At 38.5% G+C, this 20,455-nt stretch overlaps 3 protein-coding genes across 5 annotated transcripts; 1 reads left to right on the forward strand and 2 right to left on the reverse strand.

Annotated features, from left to right (window-relative positions):
* The first annotated feature begins 431 nt into the window (after nucleotides 1-431).
* Nucleotides 432-4,612, forward strand: LOC111429273 (uncharacterized). Its single transcript, XM_023065143.2, has 2 exons — nucleotides 432-1,338; nucleotides 1,398-4,612. The coding sequence occupies exons 1-2, from the start codon at nucleotides 780-782 to the stop codon at nucleotides 4,610-4,612; spliced, it is 3,774 nt and encodes a 1,257-aa protein (XP_022920911.2). The 5' UTR covers nucleotides 432-779.
* Nucleotides 4,613-8,122: 3,510 nt separating this feature from the next.
* Nucleotides 8,123-11,264, reverse strand: LOC139432536 (uncharacterized). 3 transcript variants are annotated; one of them, XM_071201228.1, is made up of 3 exons: nucleotides 10,847-11,264; nucleotides 10,706-10,786; nucleotides 8,123-10,645 (listed from the first exon to the last, which is right to left on the reverse strand). In XM_071201228.1, the coding sequence occupies exon 3, from the start codon at nucleotides 10,508-10,510 to the stop codon at nucleotides 9,353-9,355; it is 1,158 nt and encodes a 385-aa protein (XP_071057329.1). In that variant the 5' UTR covers nucleotides 10,511-10,645; nucleotides 10,706-10,786; nucleotides 10,847-11,264; the 3' UTR covers nucleotides 8,123-9,352. The 3 variants fall into 3 exon arrangements, with proteins under 3 accessions (XP_071057329.1, XP_071057330.1, XP_071057328.1); XM_071201229.1 differs by lacking the exon at nucleotides 10,706-10,786; XM_071201227.1 differs by having other exon boundaries at nucleotides 8,123-10,786.
* A 1,851-nt stretch (nucleotides 11,265-13,115) lies between these two features.
* Nucleotides 13,116-13,859, reverse strand: LOC139432540 (uncharacterized). Its single transcript, XM_071201231.1, has one exon. The coding sequence runs from the start codon at nucleotides 13,857-13,859 to the stop codon at nucleotides 13,116-13,118; it is 744 nt and encodes a 247-aa protein (XP_071057332.1).
* Between the last annotated feature and the right edge of the window lie 6,596 nt (nucleotides 13,860-20,455).

Below are 20,455 nucleotides of genomic sequence, written 5' to 3' on the forward strand. Positions count from 1 at the left end.
ACACTCTTGTAATTTCCACATTCTTGAAAAAATCTCCACATTGGTGCATCTGGGAGCAAAAAAGTTACAGACCATTGTGTTAAGGGCACAATTTGCTACAACTTTTGTAGTAAAAGTTTTTCTGTATTCTGCTCCGGATACCGTTTTTTTTCAACACTCTTGTAATTTGCACATTTTTCAAAAATTCTCCACATTGATGCATCTGGGAGCAAAAAAGTTACAGGCCATTGTGTTAAGGGCACAATTTGCTACAACTTTTGTGGAAAAAGTTTTTCTGTATTCTGCTCCAGATACCGTTTTTTTTCAACACTCTTGTAATTTCCACATTCTTGAAAAGTAGTAGATAAAAGCCGATTCTAGAACCTCCTCTCAGAACCTCAGGTCAAGGTCAAGGCCAAGGTCACGTTGAGTGACCTTGACCTTGACCTTGCCCTGAGGTTCTGGGAGGAGGTTCCAGAATCGGCTATTGCAAAGGGGGTCGTTGACCAGTAACCTAGACCTAAACAATGACCTTTACTTTGAGCTCACCTCAGGTCAAGATCACGTTTAGTGACCATGACCTTGATCAGTAACCTTGACCTGAACAATGACCTTTACTTTGACCTCAACGGAGACCTTGAAGTCAACCTTAATTGTGACCATGACATTGACCTTGTACGTGACCTGAAATGAAGGTTACACGACGTGAGTTCATTGAAAACCCCACTTCGGAGGAGGTATGCTTTAAATAGCAGATAGAAAATCGTGTTCAACAGTATTGAAGTAAGAGTGTTGTGAACATGTTGACCTGCGACGTGTGTTACAAAGAGTTTACTAGACCAGATAATCTTGTGAGACATCAACGCACAGCATGTATTGGGAAACGTCGAAAGGTGGAAGAGGATCAACAAGGAGATGTTATAGTGTGTGAAATATGTGATGAACACGTAACCAGACAATGTTATTCCTCACATCTGCGCAGCAACAAACATAAACAGAAAGCCTTCGTAATAATAGATGATGGTGTAGAAAAAATAGATTCGATATTTGGAGATAAAATATGTAGTTTTAGAGTGAGCGATCATGAACGGAAGTACGTAGACATGAAGGAATTCAGTAACCGAATTAGAGAAAAAGTTATCAGTTTGATACAGTCCGTGAGGAATGTAAATGGTAGTTTAAAAGTGAATACGGAAATTTTTGGATTGTATTTCATAAATACGAAGGAAGAAGTGGAAATCAAATCATTCAACACAAAAAATAAAATTATAACAGTAGCCGTAGACTTGTACCAAACATACGAGGACTTTATGGACGAGATTATGGTGAAAATGTCGGAATTCCAAGAACGGGACTCAGGTAAGAGTATAAGAATAGAAAAGTAGTAAAATGCGAAACTAAAGGCGTTAATACTGCAGGTTGGACCTTGTTGGAAATATTATATCTTGAAGTGAACTGTAACAAGTTTAATCCTACAAGAGCATCGAGCTACATCGACTTACCGACATCCATAAAAGGGAAGAGAGCGGTAATAAATGTGCAAAATAACGATAATAAGTGCTTTGCTTGGGCACTGATGTCCGCGCTGTACCAACCCACAGGTTTACCGCAAAGAATATCATCATACCCAGATTATAGGGAAACAGAATTAAAGTTTGACTGCGTAACATTCCCAGTACCCATCAGAGACATACCAAAATTTGAGGAAGAAAATAACATTTCAATTAACGTCTATGGTATAAATTCTTGGTATAATGGAGAGAAAATGGTAGATGATATTGTAACTGTATGTATATGTAAACAGAAACGGGAGCGTCATGTAAACTTATTAGTAGTCAGCGACAATTTCGGGAATAACCACTATTGTTGGATAAAAAACTTATCTCGACTGATAAATACACAATCATCGACTCATGAACATCAAAGATATATTTGTGAGGGTTGTTTGCAATACTTTTCAACTGAAGACAAGTTGGTACGACATCAGATGGATGACTGTAAAAAAGTGAAAGCAACAGTACCAAGCGAACAAATAAAAGTGAATAAGTTCGGACATCTAGAAAAGGAAAATGTTTTACAATTTGAAGGATTTGAAAAAAAAATGAAAGTTCCGTTTGTGGTGTACGCCGATTTCGAGGCGATTCTGAAACCCTTAACGCCCGAAGAAGGAAAAGTTTACGATGATAATAAACCATATACGGCCCGATGTTTTGAACACGAACCATACGCGTTTGCGTACTACATTAAGTGTGCTTACGATGATAACTTATCGAAATTCCGAATATACCGAGGGCGAAACGCTGCTCTGGAATTTATTATAAGATTGGAGAAGGATGTAATAGAGATCTATAAACAACATTTGAGGCAAACAAAGGATATGATACCGCTAAGCTGTCTGGACCAATTTGTACATGAACTGAGTTCCGTATGTCACATTTGTGATAAACCAATAAACAAAGAAGAGAAAGTGTGTGATCACGATCACTTGACAGGATTGTATAGGGGTCCTGCGCATTCCGTCTGCAATATAAATTATAAATTACCGATGTTTATCCCTGTGTTTTTCCACAACCTGTCGAATTACGATGCCCACATGTTTGTGAAAAGTATTGCCCTAAACAAGGAGGAAGTAGAGGTGATAGCACAAAACAAAGAAAAATATATTTCTTTTTCCAAAAAAATAGTTGTCGGAGAAACAACCGATAACAAGGGAAAGAAACGCAAAGTGTTTATGAAAATAAGATTCGTCGACTCGTTTAGATTTATGGCGAGTTCTTTGGAAAAGTTGGTTTCATATTTGGATGATAAGGATTGTGTGGAAGTGAAAAAAAAATTCAAAGACTCTGAAGAATTTAGATTGATGCGCCAGAAAGGTGTATTTCCATATTCGTTCGTAGATTCGTTTGAAAAGTTGGAGTATAGTAAATTGCCTGATCATACACAGTTTTACGACATATTGAGTTCAAGTAATATTTCAAAGGAACAATACTCTAGAGCACAGACTGTATGGAATAAATTTAAGTGTACAACGTTGGGAGAATACAGTGACCTGTATTTGACGTCAGATGTGTTAATGTTGACTGACGTCTTTGAAAATTTCAGGACAATATCTTTGGAGAATTACAATCTGGATCCTTGCCATTATTATACTGCGCCCGGGTTTGGGTGGGATGCTCTGTTAAAAATGACAGGTGTAAAATTAGAATTGTTATCAGACATTGACATGTTACACTTTTTTAAGAAAGGAATTAGAGGCGGTCTCTGTATGTGTGTAAAACGATCTGCAATAGCAAACAACAAGTTCCTTGACGATTTTAACCCGGAAAAACCATCATCATATATTCTATACTTGGACGCTACCAATTTGTATGGGTATGCAATGAGTTGTAAATTACCAACAGGCGGTTTTCGATGGTTGTCGAACCAAGAAATAGCAGATATAGATGTGGAGTGTTTAGATGATGAACACCTTGGTTATGTCTTTGAAGTGGATTTGGAGTATCCCGAAAGGTTACACAACCAGCATGATGATCTACCGTTTTGTCCCGAAAACATAATCGCTCCCGGATCGAAGCATCCTAAGTTGATTGCGAACTTACAAAATAAATCGAAATACATAATTCACTATGTAAACCTACGTGAATGTGTGAAAAAAGGTCTTAAGCTAACCAAAATACACCGTGCATTGCAATTTCAACAATCGCCGTGGATGAAACCATATATCGATTTTAACTCTGAGAAACGAATGAATGCTACGAATGAATTTGGGAAAAATCATTATAAACAAATGAATAATATCGTGTATGGGAAAACGATGGAAAATGTTGAAAATAGAGTCGATATACGATTAGTGTCACATTGGGAGAATCGTTACAGGAGACCCGGTGCAGAAGCTCTTATCGCAAAGCCGACTTTCAAGTCATCGAAAATTTTCTGCCATAATTTGGCAGCCATTGAAATGCAGAAGGTGGAGGTCAAATATAACAAACCTCTGTATGTAGGGTTTAGCGTACTGGAATTGTCGAAAGCGGTCATTTATAACTTTTTTTATAATTTTTTAAAAGAGAAATATGGTGAAAACGTATTATTGTTATATACAGATACGGATTCGTTAATTCTCGAAATATTTACTGAGAATGTATACCAGGATATCAAAGAAAATATAGAGATGTTCGATACCTCTAATTACAAGTTAAACAACAGACATAATATTCCTCCAGGGCCGCCGATAGTTGGAAAAATGAAAGATGAGTACCCAAATACGATATTAACATCGTTTTATGGTACAGGAGCTAAAGCTTATTGTATTAACACTTTGGAAGGAGTTGTCAAGCGTGCCAAGGGTGTGAAAAAGTATGTTATCGATAAAAACTTAAGTGTTTCAGAATATAAACGGATTATCGAAGATGGAGGTTCTGTGCGAAAAAAGATGTATGTCTTTCGCTCCTCCTATCACACGATGTATACAGAACTAAAGAATAAAGTGGCGCTCTCTGCACATGACGATAAACGTTACGTGATGGAGGATGGATGTCATACGTTAGCTTGGGGAAACTATCTTATTGAAGATCTACGCAGGGAAGATCTTTTGGACAACTTATTGGAGTTGTTAAACGTAAACATGTATGGCTAGTTAAATTGCGATCAGTTAATTTGTAAAAAAAAAAAATACTTGCTTGTATCACAAAACTTGTATATAAAGTAGAAAGTAGGTTGTTAAAAAGGTTACTTGAAATAAAATCAACGAAATTAAAAAAAAAGTTTTTTATTTTCTTAGTGTAAAAATTATAATACATCCTTTTTTGCAATCCAAGAATTATGAGAGCTATCCATTCCCAACCATTTCACTCGGACTTTATTTCCTTTTCGACGAAGAACTTTTTCAATTAAAAATACATCCGGGTGTTTCACACGTTGTAATTCTTCGTCGTAAAATGCTCCAAGAATGGGTTCTCCTCTACCATCTTTAATAAGGTAAGTCCTGGGATTAGTATTTTGAACTGTCGCTATGGTGAAAATTTCATTGGACCAAGTTGGTTGGTAACCTTTAGCAAAAGCGTGTCTGTACTTGCTAATTCGCACGTGTTCCCCCACATTAAATTTATGGTGGTTGGGGTCGACAACTTTAATGGAATTGTATACAGTATTTAACAGAGCAGATTCATTTCGTCGATTAACAGCTGAAGGTTTCATGTGAATGGTGCGATGTATTGTGTTGTTGTAAGATTTTAGTAATTTGGGTAGTAAGTCTAACCAGCGATAATTTCCTTGCATACTAAATTCTTTCCACATTTTATTTTTTAGGGTTCTATTAAACCGTTCGATAATCGAGCTTTTTAAAGTGGAATAGGTGCTGTAATGATTAATGTTAAGTTGTTCCATTAATTTTTGAAAATCGCTATTGTAAAACTCTTTCCCATTATCGGTTTGTAAGTTGCTCGGAGTAATATTCTTTTTACTATGCAAAATGTCCTTCATAGCTTGAGTAACCTCTTTCCCAGTTTTGGTTTTGAGTGGTAAGGCCCATGCGTATTTTGAAAAAGCGTTGATAACAGTCAGTATATACTTGTAACCTTTATTGACCGACGCATATGGGATCATTTCAACCAAATCAGCTTGATAAAGATCCAATAGTCCGTGAAGCAGAACGCGGCGTCGCCGATAATGTCGTCTCGCAGGTGCATGTAGTTCGTTAACGAGATCTCGCTTAACACTAACCATTACTCTACAACCCCTTCAATCAACAACTCTACAAGAAAAGGTAGTCCTCCTATCGGTGCATTATTTTTACACTTAATGGTATCTCCGCGTTTGAGTTGGACTCCCTGGAGCGACTTAATAACGATATCGTTAACAAGTAACTGAACATGAGCGGACTTTACAACATCTTTTATCATACCTTCGTAGAAAGAATTGATGTAATCCGTAATTCCACTTTTGTTTGTGATTTTATAAAGTTTTGTTTTTGGATCAACATCTCCATCACCACGTAAAGTTAAAATAAATGTTGATGAAGGTTGTAGAACTTCGGATCTTGCTATGTGGTTCTGTATAACATGGTGGTGAACATGCTTACCAAATTTATCGATAGATGTAGAACCATGTTCACCAAAACGGTTTAAAGGCATATTGGCTTCTGAAGCGTCACAGAAACAGAAAAAAGTTTATATACCCTTAACGAATGACTTGCGCTTCCCGTAATTCCTCTATGAGGGATATAATTTCGTTATGATGAGCAGTATGACCTGCTGCTTCGGAAGCAAGTAGTAAACGCAACCGATCAACTAATTCGTTCACGTCGTCCCAGTATTCGTACTCTTTAATTGCAGCAGGTACTAACAACTTATTTAAGTGACCTGATCCAGTTTTAGGTTTTGGCCAATATCGAGCCCAGTACACATTTGGTCTTTGACCCAAGGAAATTGGTTTGATTATGTTCACAAACTTTTCATTTTCATCATCAGTTATGATACTTTTTGAAGCGTCATAATCTCTTTTATGTACATTCGAACGTTGTAAGATATCTTTGTAATTTCTCGCATCTGGTAAAGTAAATTTACCCGGTTTATTTTTGAATAACAACTCGTATAACCCCGGTGTTCCTGTATAAGTAAATTCACCCACCAAAATGTTTTTCCCGTCAAACGTTATTGGTTGATTTGCGATATACAATCCATCGGTAAGTGCACGAACACCGTAAGTTTGATCGAACTCGTTATTTACATCTACTGTTAAACCCGTAACATAGGTACGTGGTAAGGGGTCCAGCTGCCCTAAAGCTTCTCTAATAACTGTCTGTTCCATCATTCCCTCCATATTCTCTTTCATGCGCGCCAACTGCTCCCTAGCGTCCCGCTCGTAGACATCTAAAGATGTGTCTGACTCACGAACAGAAACCTCAGGTGTAGTATCTCGACCCTCGAACACCTCTTCGTCGCTGAGAAATTGCGGACTCCGTGCGAGTTCCGGTGAAACATCCATGCTAGCTCCCGGTTTAATGGGTGTTGACGTAACTCTACGTTTAGGTTTCACTCTAGGAGTTTCCAGTTTAAGTCCTTTAGAAGGTTTCTGCAAGTCAGCCAGTAAGGCTGAGATATCTGGTGACTGCTCCTTTTTCGGGGTAAATAAATCACGTTTTATCCCGAATTTATTGTCGAGCGCTAATAAATTGACAGTTTGTAATTTTTTGGAAATATCTGTCAGAGGTTCTTTCAGTGGAGCGAGTTGAGCTTCGGCAATGGACTGCTTCTGTTTTATATCTCCTTTCAAAGTGCGTATTTTATGTTTAACATCTTCTCGCGCAGCTATTAACTGTTGTGCAACATTACGATTCATAGTTCAACGTGATAGTGTAATGATCGCACAGAGACTGAGCATGCAGTCGTAAAGTCAATGGTTTTACAGTATAATGTACTCATCGAAACCTTTCCGATAGCGTCCGTTATTTTTATCGCAATCTAAATCAATAACTAATATACCGTGCGGTGTATCCCAACAAGTTCGACAAATTCTGACAAAATCATCCCACGTAATGTCCCCTAGCAAATGATCGTTGTAAATATGTTTCAAGTTAGTGAGATCTTGTTTAAATAAAACTAAAAGGTTGCAATTGTCACGTAAAAGCTGCTTGGAAATGGCGCTATAACTTTGAGCGAGTAAAAAAGTATCAACGTTTCTATGACGACCGTATGAAAAATATTCCTTGATAATCTGTTGCTCTGTAGGAGCAATATCATCAAAAATAATAATTGAATATTCTTTCACCTTTGACGGTGGTAGAAATCGTCCGACATCTGAGTATTCATAATAGCCGCAAGAGCGGATAGGTTTAAGTAATTGTCGTAGAAATTCGTATTTGATTTGGTAGAGTGAATTAGAGCACAAATATACATTCAAAAAGCGCAACCCGTTGAGAGCTGTCAATAAAGTTAACATTACGTTTGTTTTTCCGGCACCCGAAGAACCAATTATCAAACCACGTTTACATTCCCCACCAAATAATTCGCTATGTCGTTTAAATTTATTTGCAGCGAAGTCGTTATGAAGATTACAGATTGGTAGTGTTAAAGGTTGGCTAACAAACTTAACGTCTTCAACCATGCTGACGGGTGATACTTGAACGGGAGATTAACAAGAAATGAAGTCGTAGTAGAAAACAATGTTTATTTTATCATAAAATGTAGCATACAAAAAATTTCAGCAGATTATTTATTATCATTGTTTCAAAATAATGGTTTACAACACTTTAACTATATAAACTGTTAACATTGAGTTTGAAAGTTATTTAAAGCGTGCGTAATATTACACAATATTTATTTTACAATAAGACGTGGTATACATAAATTTACAAAATTATTTATTATCATGATTTCAAAAGTATCTGTATGGTTGATGTAGTAGAACCACCAGTGGGTTATTCACATACAGATGTTATGTGATTAAACAAAATAAAGCAGTGTAAGTCACAGTACAATTTACACTACTTAGTATTAAATTAACAATAAGTAGATACGGTAAATATTCAAATAAGTAATTAATAATACATATTAACAAAAGCATGGGAGCGGTAACAATAAGTAGATACGGTAAATATTCAAATAAATAATTAATAATACATATAAACAAAAGCATGGGAGCGGAAAAGGTGAAAAGGAAGCGAACTTGTTGTCATATCATCAATTCGAACGATTTTCAGTATCATACAAGGATGGTGTACAAATTTGAAAAAACCACCTACAACATATTAGTTGCTGAGACATCCCTCCGACAATTCCTCAGTACTTTGATCCTCCTCAAGTTGTGGTTTAAAACAGACTCGAAACAAAGACACACGACAACACATCGCACACCAATATTTTTTATTTAAAATAATAGTCTGCAATCGTTCAGAAGATGCATACTTTATTTTCGAGCGCAATTTCACACGACAATCCAGTTGTAAAACGTTCGTTATACTAATATGGTGTAGGCGGCGTCGACAACGATAGCAAAGGTTGCCCAAATGTGATTCATAAAAAACATACCTTGCTTGATACTGAAGACCCACTCCGAAAGTTGAACTCCAATCAACCGGAGAACCGTGGAACAACTTATGTACGGTGCCTTGCGACATTTTCTTTCCAAAGCGTTCCACGGTGGGGAAGCAAACCTCCCCAAGATTGATTCGATCGCCCTTTCGGGATATTCGACGCCAGAAGCATATGTCCCAGCTGTACATTACGTTTAGTAGTAGAGTCTTTGGTAAAACATCTACTAACCGCAACGTACGGTCTTTACGGGAAATCGTCGAATTAACGCTCTCCATAGCCAACTCCTGCAACGTTAACACTGCAAGAGACAAAAAAACTGAACGAGCTTCAAAAAAAAAACGCTATTAACCGTTGTCAGGCAGCAGCCTGAGAAGGGACTTATACAGGTTAATTTTGGTGTTGTACATGTTAAGGATGTTTGAAGAAGCAGCAAAGCAGACGGTGGGATTCTGGTTTACTGCATTCAACGCGTTCACGAAGTGGCGCTTATGATGTTCCAAAGTCGTCACTTTGGTTTGCAATTGAGGTTTCAAGCCCAAGATGAAAAAATCCTCTTGGGACAAAAGACTGCTTGCCAAGTTGGTTGTTGAATGCAGAAACGCATCAACCCATGGGTCGGGATGTGCGGTATTTACAGCTGGAAGATTTTGCCTCTGCGGGATAGTAGGGATAGGTAAAGGTGGTGGGAACACCACATTTTGTGGTGGGATAGTTGTGATAGTTGGCGGGCTGTCACGGATGTCGATGGTCACCTCTGGTGGAGATGTAACCACCGTTGCAGGTCTGGTTACTGTAGCGAGTGTAGGTACTCTTCGTGTGTTACGGGGAGGTTTGGCTAATGCGTTTCGCAGCAATCTACAGGAGTCTTGTGAAGCAGGAGAAGGGTTTGGGCGGGTAGTTTGTTTCACGCAACCCCTTGACAACAAGTTGACGCGTTTTTTTATACGGCGGGATGTGTACCGTATGGGTCCACTCGAGAAGACAGGCGAAACACATATCCTATCGGAGGGTTGGGATACGTCTTCCGTCGCTGGTACAGACGGTGCCGCAAGCACCTGGTTTTCAGCAGGTGCTTGACTTGTGACATCCGTATGTACAATATCTGGAAGTGGTTGTACCACGTCGGCCTGATTGGTAGCAGGTTCAGGTGGCACAACAACTTCCTGATATGTTCCTTCTTCTCGTATCTCCATACTGATGCGAGTTAAGCCGTAGGACGACAAGGTTGGACTGGTGGTAACAATCGCACCATTGTCGTTCCCTGGCTGTGACCGGAGCTCATTCATTATTTGCTCGTACAGTGGTGGGTCTGTAGTGAAATCCTGCATGGTACGACTCAAACCGTCAAAGTTGCCGCTGCAATATAATGGTAACGACGGTAGGCTTGACTCAACAACATTCGTACTGTCGTTATTGCGTGGCAGCACGGCAACCAGTGGGTCGGTCATACCATCGGTATTATCGCTTGCACGAGCGTGGCTGTTACCAATTAAGTGAAGCATAATGGGAAAGACTTCAAGGAATCAAAAGGGTTACAAAAAATTTGGATTATTTTATTAAAATTATACGTTCGCTCACGTCTGACAAGTTTGCAATCCGCTGAAGAACCACTTTTCTCAGCGTATAACAATTAATGTCTGAAATCATCACAAACATACATGAAGAAAACCGATAAAAATTGTATTGATGTAACTTACTTTTCAAATGGTTTTCTATCACGTCTGACAGGTTTGCAATGCGCTGAAGAACCACTTTTCTCAGCGTATAACAATTAATACCTGAAATCATCACAAACATACATGAAGAAAACCGATAAAAATTGTATTGATGTAACTTACTTTTCAAATGGTTTTCTAGCAGAAGGCGATTTCTTCGTGGTCGGAAAAACACAGTTTTTAACAAAATCTGTTATTATTGTAAACACACTTTTTAAGGAATTATCGTCTTTTGTACACTACTATATCACTCAGCGACTGCTGTACACGGAGTGAGGAGTAACCCACTTTCCACTACCTTTAAGTACGGGTTAGTGAACAGGTATTTGTCCGGTCAACTGTCTGGGAATGCGAGGTCGTTTAGGTCTTCTCCTTGTTATCGCCTGTGACTGAAGGGGAGGTCATACTGTCTGGGAATGCGAGGTTGTCCAGGTTTTCTCCTTGTTATCGCCTGTGGCCCAAGGGGAGGTCATACTGTCTGAGAATGCGAGGTCGTTCGGACCTTATCTTCGCCCGTGACTCAAGGGGGGTTACAATCCCCCCTCCCCCCTCCCCCTCCCCAACCCCCTCCCCTGCCCCACCCCTGCCCCACCCCCCCGCGCGGGCGGTCGCGCGAAGCGCGGTACGGAGCGGAGCGAAGCGGAGCGTAGTTGAGCCCGCGCGGGGGGGTGGGGCAGGGGAGGGGGAGGGGAGGGGGAGGGGGGAGGGGGAGGGGGGAGGGGGGAGGGGGGGGGAAGGGGAGGTGAAGAGGTTTCTTTAAATAAAACTCATCAATATGGATAAAAAAATAACATTTATTTCTTTTCTAACGTACATTTAATACAATGCATTTTAGGTGGTGGTGGTCCATCGAAATGAGTTTCCGCACAATCATTATTATAATGTTCAAGACACGGTAACTTCATTTGTAACATTTTCGATTGCTGGTAGGCGAACGGTAGTTGGGTCCAAATTCTTCGTAATTCCATAGATGGTACTTTATCGAAATAATACTGTGTTGGTAAATATTTTAAATCACGAGCTGGAATGTTCGCAAATGAGGCATCTTGTTCATATTTTTTCATTACGCTGTACACTTTCTTGGCAGATGTAAGTGGCCAACACCCAAACACAGTGAACACTTGTTCCATCGCAACCAGCTCTTAACTATCCCCCATTACGACTTGTCTCTGCTTTATAGTCACCGACTGTCTTTCGCATCCTTGTTTTGCACCCCCTCTTCGACAACTTCTTGTAAGTGGCGTACATTGGAAAGAGCGCACATACTTCTTCGTCGCGAGTGAAAAGCACAGCTCGGTATACCCATCTCAAGTTTATAGATACTACCTTCCAACGCAAATATCGGCGCGGAAATAATATGTCTTAAAAATTTAATTTTTTCAGGTCCTTTAACATACACTTTCTTGACATTCCGACACAGATATTTGACTATGGCGTCGAATTCCATTGGATGGATAAAACCAACTTTCCAGTCGATGCAATGATGATGTGTCATTAACCAGTTTGCAGTATTCCTATATTTAGATGGTAATGAAGCTATACTGCTACTCGGTTGAAAAACGTGGTGGGTTATGCATTTGTTACTATCACATGATGCTAATTCTTTAGGTACGAACTGATCTTCGTTGACCATGAAACCTTGTATATCGAGAATTATGTATTGAGTTTTATTTGAATACATCTTGCTTCCGTACATCAACACGATTATCCATACTATGCAGCCGTAGAAATCTGTCGCACAACTTATACTCTACGACTTTTTTTTTTGTTTACGCTGAATATAGAAGTCTCACATTTCGGATGATGAGCTACGGGTGCGATGCGGCTCAGGATCCGATCCAACTACACACTACCAACCCTTCTTTCCCCATACTCAAGTCATTTGTTTGACGATTTTTGTTAGTGGAGAATATTGAAACGCCTTATCATGTAAAACTAAACAGTATGCTGTGGTACCATCAGGAATCGGATTTTTTGTCGTAAATTCTATCCGTATTTCTACCCCACTTTTGTGTAGCGCTTCTGCTTGATATGTACAATCAATTCCAATCAGTGGATAATTTTCAATAAATTGTTTCGGAGTGAGTAATGGTTCTCCTTCCTTCCCATAGTAGGACTTTTGAAAGCGTGTATACATGTCATATAACACTGCGACACGATTACTATCAAAGTCCACGTTCAGATTATCGTATGGGTAGCGTTCACCGTTTAGGAATACCGTCAAATTGGTGAGTTTTACATTATCAAAGGTTGCCATGTTCGCCAACTGTTTTCCTTTCTTCTTTGTTTGAAACCCAATTATTATAAATCTAGGTGTTTCCAACTGCGGAGCTGTTTTCACAGCCCATGAATGCTTTGTTGTTTGAGGTAAAGAAGGATATTCATGTACTTCTCAACTGCGAAAAGGTATTTGCAGATCAATATTTCGTCCTGCTATTTTTGTTAGAGCTAATTGTTCTCGTAAGCCTACGGCTAGATGGGGCATTCTCCACACAACTTTATCGATTTTTAACTGTAACGGTTCTTCTACCGTATTCACAAGCACATCATTATCATCATTATTACGAATTAACACTAGCTCTTGTCTCACATTCATCACAATTGTTTTAAAATCTTCAGCAAACCCTATTAATGTCTTTAGCGGTACACTCAATCCAAAATTTCCATTTTTATCCATTATTGCATCCGTTACAGGGGATGTTGGGACCACTTGACCTAGCAGATCCTCGCCCATGTTCCAACCTGCGTTCGCCAACTTTATTATATCGTGAGGGGTATACGAAAAGTATCCTTTCATACATGATGTTAACCCCACGTTTCTCACTCCATCTATTTGAACACCATTTATAAGATAGCGAATATCACTGAACATAAACGCTACAGGATTATTTATCAATTTTGCAGTTGCACTAGCATCTTTTGTTGCTTTACCACTCGCATCCAGTTTACGTACGCTCCCTTCCACATACAAAAAACTTTCATGAGGCAATGTGTAATTGTCTATTTCGGGTATGCCTATACGAATTTCATCATTGTTACCGAAGCTAGTAGAACCAAACGGTTGATGGGAATGATATTCGTAACTTACAATCGAGTTATCTACTTTTATTTTCTCCGTGACGTTTAAGGACTCCATTTATAGTAGTTGAAAACCTAAGTTGCTTAAATACTGACGATTGACGCGTGTTAACTGGGTAGTTGATTTTCGCTTACTGTTAGGTTTTACATCCTTTCGTACCGTTTTATACATTACTCTATCACCCAGATTTTCCTGTGCTTTTCTTCGAACGTCGTACACTATACCCATATTAAATACCCTACTACTCACACCGATTTCAAGTGCACTCTCACGGTCACTTCTTCGTCTCTGAAGTTTACCAACTGACCGTCCTGATCAAGTATGCGTACTATTAATGTACTAATCACGTTCGTTGTAACAGGTAAGTAAATCGGTTGTTGCGGAGCTTCTATTATTTTAAAACCAGCCGGTACGTTCGGGAAGAAATGATACAACACGTGCATGGGTTGTCCATTCGTATACGATCCGGAGCTCAAATTACAATAAATTTGTAATGCATTCGTTTTATTTATATTCACGATATGATCCGATTCTGTTATCGTGTTTTTAGGTATAACTTTAGGGTTAAAACCAAGTAAGGAACCGATTGAATTATCGCTAGCAAAATTTATTCGCCGGTTTGTTTTTATCTCAGCACGTTGCGTATTATTATTACCTCTTATGCGTATCTGTGTACCCGGTGTAGTCACGCTGAGAATATTCCTCGCTGTTAATGTTTTTTTAACGTATTCGTTAATATCGTTAATATCGTATGTTCCTAGCGGTATTTCAATATTCTCTGTAAAATTTCCCATATGATCTTCATATTGTAAAATATTGTTTGTTGAATCGATATTAGGTAACGTATTGAACGTTTCGAAATTTAAAAGAGCTAACTCGTATGTACCGAGTTCATTCAAATAAATCGGTGGGTTAAAGTTACAAGACAACTCCGACCCCCTTCCGGTGAGCGTAAATGTATAACTTGTATGTATTGTATCTTGTTCCATTGTTGTTCTCAAGACTAATCTTACACGGATACTTCCTTGGTATTTAAACTATCTAAGAAATGCAGACACAATTGTCCACAATTTGTTTGATCTTCTTTTTGATATCGTCGATAATTATACCTCACAATATTTCTCCCCCCATCCGATATAAAATACTTCTCCACTTCAATCGGTGGTCGTAAATCTCCATAACTGTCAAAGTAGTTAACATTTACACCATCCTTGTTGTAAGCTGTCCAGTGAGTACCGGGACCCGTACGATTATCAAGATTTATTATCCCACTCTCTCGTTTTCGGATTTTCTTCGGTAAATTGTTTCTCATGTACACCCCACGAAAGTTTAACAGATCAAGCGCTCGTGCATATCGCCTTAACTCTACATCCGTTAAAGAATGTTGGGGTATTTTTATTAGTTTTTTGCTACAGTTTTATAACCACAACCCTTTTTATATGGATTAATAAACATTCCTGTACCAATTTTGTTCGCCCTCTTGGGGCGTTTTAGTCGCTTTGATTTTCGTGATACCGTTTTCATGACTAGTCCGCAACCTTGCTTATATGGTTTAATATACAAACCGCTGCCGATCGCTTTTGGTTCCATAGCCCGATTGTGACGTTGGGCTTCTTGTAACTGCTCCCTTGCTATTTTTGCTTCGTTTACGGTTTTTGCAATAGCTGCTGCACCTCCGCCTAAAGAACCGAGAGCACCCAAAGCTGCAAGTATTAAGGGTAAAAAACCTCCCGTCTTGGGAATCTTGATTATTTTTCCGCGCGGTTTAAGTATTCTACCTTGATAAGGTTTCAACAGATTGTAACCCACTTGTACATCTCCCTTTGTATTCGTACTGTTGGTCTGTGCAATCGCTCGCCGCACTAAGTTCATTGCCTGCGTAAACGACAACTTACCGCCACGTTTCAACTTCTGACGAGTTGTCCCTCTACGTCTTAGGGCACGAATTTGCATTCCCATACCCATTATTGTTTTTCCTTTCATTATCGTTGACACTAACGCCGACGATAGTCGCTCTCCTAAGCTTGCGTCTTTACTTCTCAACCGCTCTTTCGCCGTCTTATACAACTCTTTATCGGCTATGTGTCGCTCAGCTAAATTCGATGTCGCTGCGTAGGCAATATCATGCGTTTTACAGGCGTCGTCTAATTTATTCACTCCCCGATCTCCACGAACTAATCTCTTTACCAATTTGGTTCCCGGACCGCAATAATTATAACCTGGCAAATGTAGTTCTATCGGAAGCTTATTGATTAATGTATTCACAATACCTCGACCAGACCGTTTGCTTGATCGATGCATACTGTTTCACTGTCCTAACATTCATACCATTATATTTAATAGCTTTCGCACATTATTCGGTGAATATTGGATGGTTAATAATACGCTCACATTTGAAAAAAAATTTTATTTATTTTAAGTCATTACATATTTAAATCTTTCATGAAAAATCTTATTTCTAAATTCGCTGCTTAAGTACAGGTGTAACATATCATTTACATAACTTATTCTATTCTTAAATCTAAGACGATCTAAATACATTTCCTCCCAATTACACTTTCGTGATTGTCTATACGCATAAGTCCATGCATACATTCTATGCATCTCATTTTTACTCTCATCAATCCGCACCTTACCCATGTCTTTATTGATTGTGAAATAATTTAAACAAATCTACATCCAACAAGATTTTATCGAAATTGTACAACATCACTTCCTTACTTATACATATTTGTTCAGAACACGATTCATTGAGCATCGTTAACATATTACGTTTCACATCTCCATCCATTGCAGCTAACGCGTTTATAACACTATCATAATATGCTTTGTAATTCACAGTTCTCAATAATTTCAGTCGAGTTGCTACTAAATCTGCTACGTTCCAAAGCTCATGCAACGATTCATATGCAATATATACATATTCTCCACCCCTCTCCAACTTTAAAATCTTGCAAACGTTTTCCATCCAATCGCACGATATACTGACACCACACAACACTATCTGCGACGGAGACTGATTAGCAAAACTGTTTGTGATTGTTGACTTATACATAATAATGTTGTGCCAATCGTTTTCCGTTAATGTTAAACATTGACCTTTTCCCATTAACCTTACCACTGGTTCAAAATGTAAGTCAGCACTTAATCCTATTGCCACACATTTCGTGCGGCTCTTATTTAGTGCATACACTGTTTCCGAAAATAGAGGACCTCTACTTGCTCTTACTGTACTGTCCGACATGTTGGTTAAGCTCTCCATGTTATCTATTCTCGAAACTACTTCATTATTACCGTTAACACTTTGCGTCATAATAAAAGGGCTTAAGTCTGCAAACGAATCTTTTCCATCAGCGACCGCTTGCATATTGTTACCACACTCTATAACTGTATTAAACTTTTCTTGTTTTAACACCTCTTCAGATGCCACGGGTGTCAACGAGGGTTTTATCACCTTTGGACTTATGCTCGCTTTTTTGGACACCGCCTGTTGAACCTCGAGACTTCTCTTCGGTGCTTTTGTATATTGTTGTCTGGAACCCACTAAGTATATATAACATTAATACTTCTGCTGTAAGACAAGTGTTTATGGACTTACTTGTTCTGCGTTGTTATGTCACCACTACGTCGGATGATTTCAATGAAACTAATCTTTTATGAACCTGACTTGCTATTTATGCACATCATTTTAGGTGGGGACGTCACGGTCACAATTAAGGTTGACTTCAAGTTCTCCGTTGAGGTCAAAGTAAAGGTCATTGTTCAGGTCAAGGTTACTGATCAATGTCATAGTCACTCAACGTGATCTTGACCTGAGGTGAGCTCAAAGTAAATCCAACCCGGTCATGCTCCACTCCTCCGGGAGCACCCGAGAAGAGTCATCACTCGACTTGAGTACACCAAAAAAAAACATCATGAACTGCTAACTCGGGGGCGTCGAGTTGACACCATAAATAATACGTTAAAAAGATATGCAATTGTTTATCATTTATTAAAGACGAGTTCAATAAATTAAATGAAATTTAATTCGGTTGTTTTTCTTTTCCATTTTATATATTAGGATTAGGAATGTGATACATTTAAATTGAATAAAAAAAGTCAGTACAATAAAAATTAATTTATTTAAATTTTAAATTTTAACACTAATCTAAATCCATTTTTAAAAATTTTAAAATTAATTTAACATTTTCAATTGCACAACTGCTTTCCGATTTATAATGATATGCGCAAGAATTTTGACTCAACGAAAGCAAAGGGCAATATATATTATCTTGTAAATTAATAATCACTGGCTTTACCGATGATAATAGGTCTCTCAATACCTTTTCTTTTTGAGATCCCTTTACAAACACCACCTCCACTCCGCATGTATGCTGTTCCAGAATGTCTTTCAGTTGATTATAGGGCACATATCCATTCTCGTAATGCAAATGGTGTAAGTTATTCTCCTCCCAACGCACTTGTCGACATTCTCGCTTATTGAGTCTTTCATAACTTATATCAGGTTGAAATATGAAATGGGAAATCGACTCACCATCACCGATAGCCAATTCTTTAACTCGAAATCCCGAAGATAAAGTAAACCCTTGCATATCGATGACTTTAATTGGATTTCTCGATGCCATTATATTTAAGCGATGTAAACTGCTTAAAATAGGAGCTACAAGTTCCTCAATTTCTTTATGTTCACAACACTCTTACTTCAATACTGTTGAACACGATTTTCTATCTGCTATTTAAAGCATACCTCCTCCGAAGTGGGGTTTTCAATGGCCTCACGTCGTGTAACCTTCATTTCCGGTCACGTACACGGTCAATGTAATGGTCACAATTAAGGTTGACTTCAAGGTCTCCGTTGAGATCAAAGTAAAGGTCATTGTTCAGGTCAAGGTTACTGATCAAGGTCATGGTCACTAAACGTGATCTTGACCTGAGGTGAGCTCAAAGTAAAGGTCATTGTTTAGGTCAAGGTTACTGGTCAACGACCCCCTTTGCAATAGCCGATTCTGGAACCTCCTCCCAGAACCTCAGGGCAAGGTCAAGGTCATGGTCACTCAACGTGACCTTGGCCTTGACCTTGACCTGAGGTTCTGAGAGGAGGTTCTAGAATCGGCTTTTATCTACTACTTTGAAAAAATCTCCACATTGGTGCATCTGGGAGCAAAAAAGTTACAGACCATTGTGTTAAGGGCACAATTTGCTACAACTTTTGTAGTAAAAGTTTTTCTGTATTCTGCTCCGGATACCGTTTTTTTTCAACACTCTTGTAATTTGCACATTTTTCAAAAATTCTCCACATTGATGCATCTGGGAGCAAAAAAGTTACAGGCCATTGTGTTAAGGGCACAATTTGCTACAACTTTTGTGGAAAAAGTTTTTCTGTATTCTGCTCCGGATACCGTTTTTTTTCAACACTCTTGTAATTTCCACATTCTTGAAAAAATCTCCACATTGGTGCATCTGGGAGCAAAAAAGTTACAGACCATTGTGTTAAGGGCACAATTTGCTACAACTTTTGTAGTAAAAGTTTTTCTGTATTCTGCTCCGGATACCGTTTTTTTTCAACACTCTTGTAATTTGCACATTTTTCAAAAATTCTCCACATTGATGCATCTGGGAGCAAAAAAGTTACAGGCCATTGTGTTAAGGGCACAATTTGCTACAACTTTTGTGGAAAAAGTTTTTCTGTATTCTGCTCCGGATACCGTTTTTTTTCAACACTCTTGTAATTTCCACATTCTTGAAAAAATCTCCACATTGGTGCATCTGGGAGCAAAAAAGTTACAGACCATTGTGTTAAGGGCACAATTTGCTACAACTTTTGTAGTAAAAGTTTTTCTGTATTCTGCTCCGGATACCGTTTTTTTTCAACACTCTTGTAATTTCCACATTCTTGAAAAAATCTCCACATTGGTGCATCTGGGAGCAAAAAAGTTACAGACCATTGTGTTAAGGGCACAATTTGCTACAACTTTTGTAGTAAAAGTTTTTCTGTATTCTGCTCCGGATACCGTTTTTTTTCAACACTCTTGTAATTTGCACATTTTTCAAAAATTCTCCACATTGATGCATCTGGGAGCAAAAAAGTTACAGGCCATTGTGTTAAGGGCACAATTTGCTACAACTTTTGTGGAAAAAGTTTTTCTGTATTCTGCTCCAGATACCGTTTTTTTTCAACACTCTTGTAATTTCCACATTCTTGAAAAAATCTCCACATTGGTGCATCTGGGAGCAAAAAAGTTACAGACCATTGTGTTAAGGGCACAATTTGCTACAACTTTTGTAGTAAAAGTTTTTCTGTATTCTGCTCCGGATACCGTTTTTTTTCAACACTCTTGTAATTTGCACATTTTTCAAAAATTCTCCACATTGATGCATCTGGGAGCAAAAAAGTTACAGGCCATTGTGTTAAGGGCACAATTTGCTACAACTTTTGTGGAAAAAGTTTTTCTGTATTCTGCTCCGGATACCGTTTTTTTTCAACACTCTTGTAATTTCCACATTCTTGAAAAAATCTCCACATTGGTGCATCTGGGAGCAAAAAAGTTACAGGCCATTGTGTTTAGGGCACAATTTGCTACAACTTTTGTGGAAAAAGTTTTTCTGTATTCTGCTCCGGATACCGTTTTTTTTCAACACTCTTGTAATTTCCA

This window comes from Onthophagus taurus, unplaced genomic scaffold (genome assembly GCF_036711975.1).
Source record: "Onthophagus taurus isolate NC unplaced genomic scaffold, IU_Otau_3.0 ScKx7SY_25, whole genome shotgun sequence".
NCBI lineage: Eukaryota > Metazoa > Arthropoda > Insecta > Coleoptera > Scarabaeidae > Onthophagus > Onthophagus taurus.

Excerpts from the sequence above, each read along its gene's own strand:
- LOC139432536 (XM_071201229.1), bottom strand. The coding sequence starts at position 10,510 with ATGCTTCACTTAATTGGTAACAGCCACGCTCGTGCAAGCGATAATACC.
- LOC111429273 (XM_023065143.2), top strand. The coding sequence starts at position 780 with ATGTTGACCTGCGACGTGTGTTACAAAGAGTTTACTAGACCAGATAAT. Across the intron at positions 1,339-1,397 it reads ATTCCAAGAACGGGACTCAG|GTTGGACCTTGTTGGAAATA; the intron begins GTAAGAGTATAA and ends TTAATACTGCAG.
- LOC139432540 (XM_071201231.1), bottom strand. The coding sequence starts at position 13,859 with ATGGAGTCCTTAAACGTCACGGAGAAAATAAAAGTAGATAACTCGATT.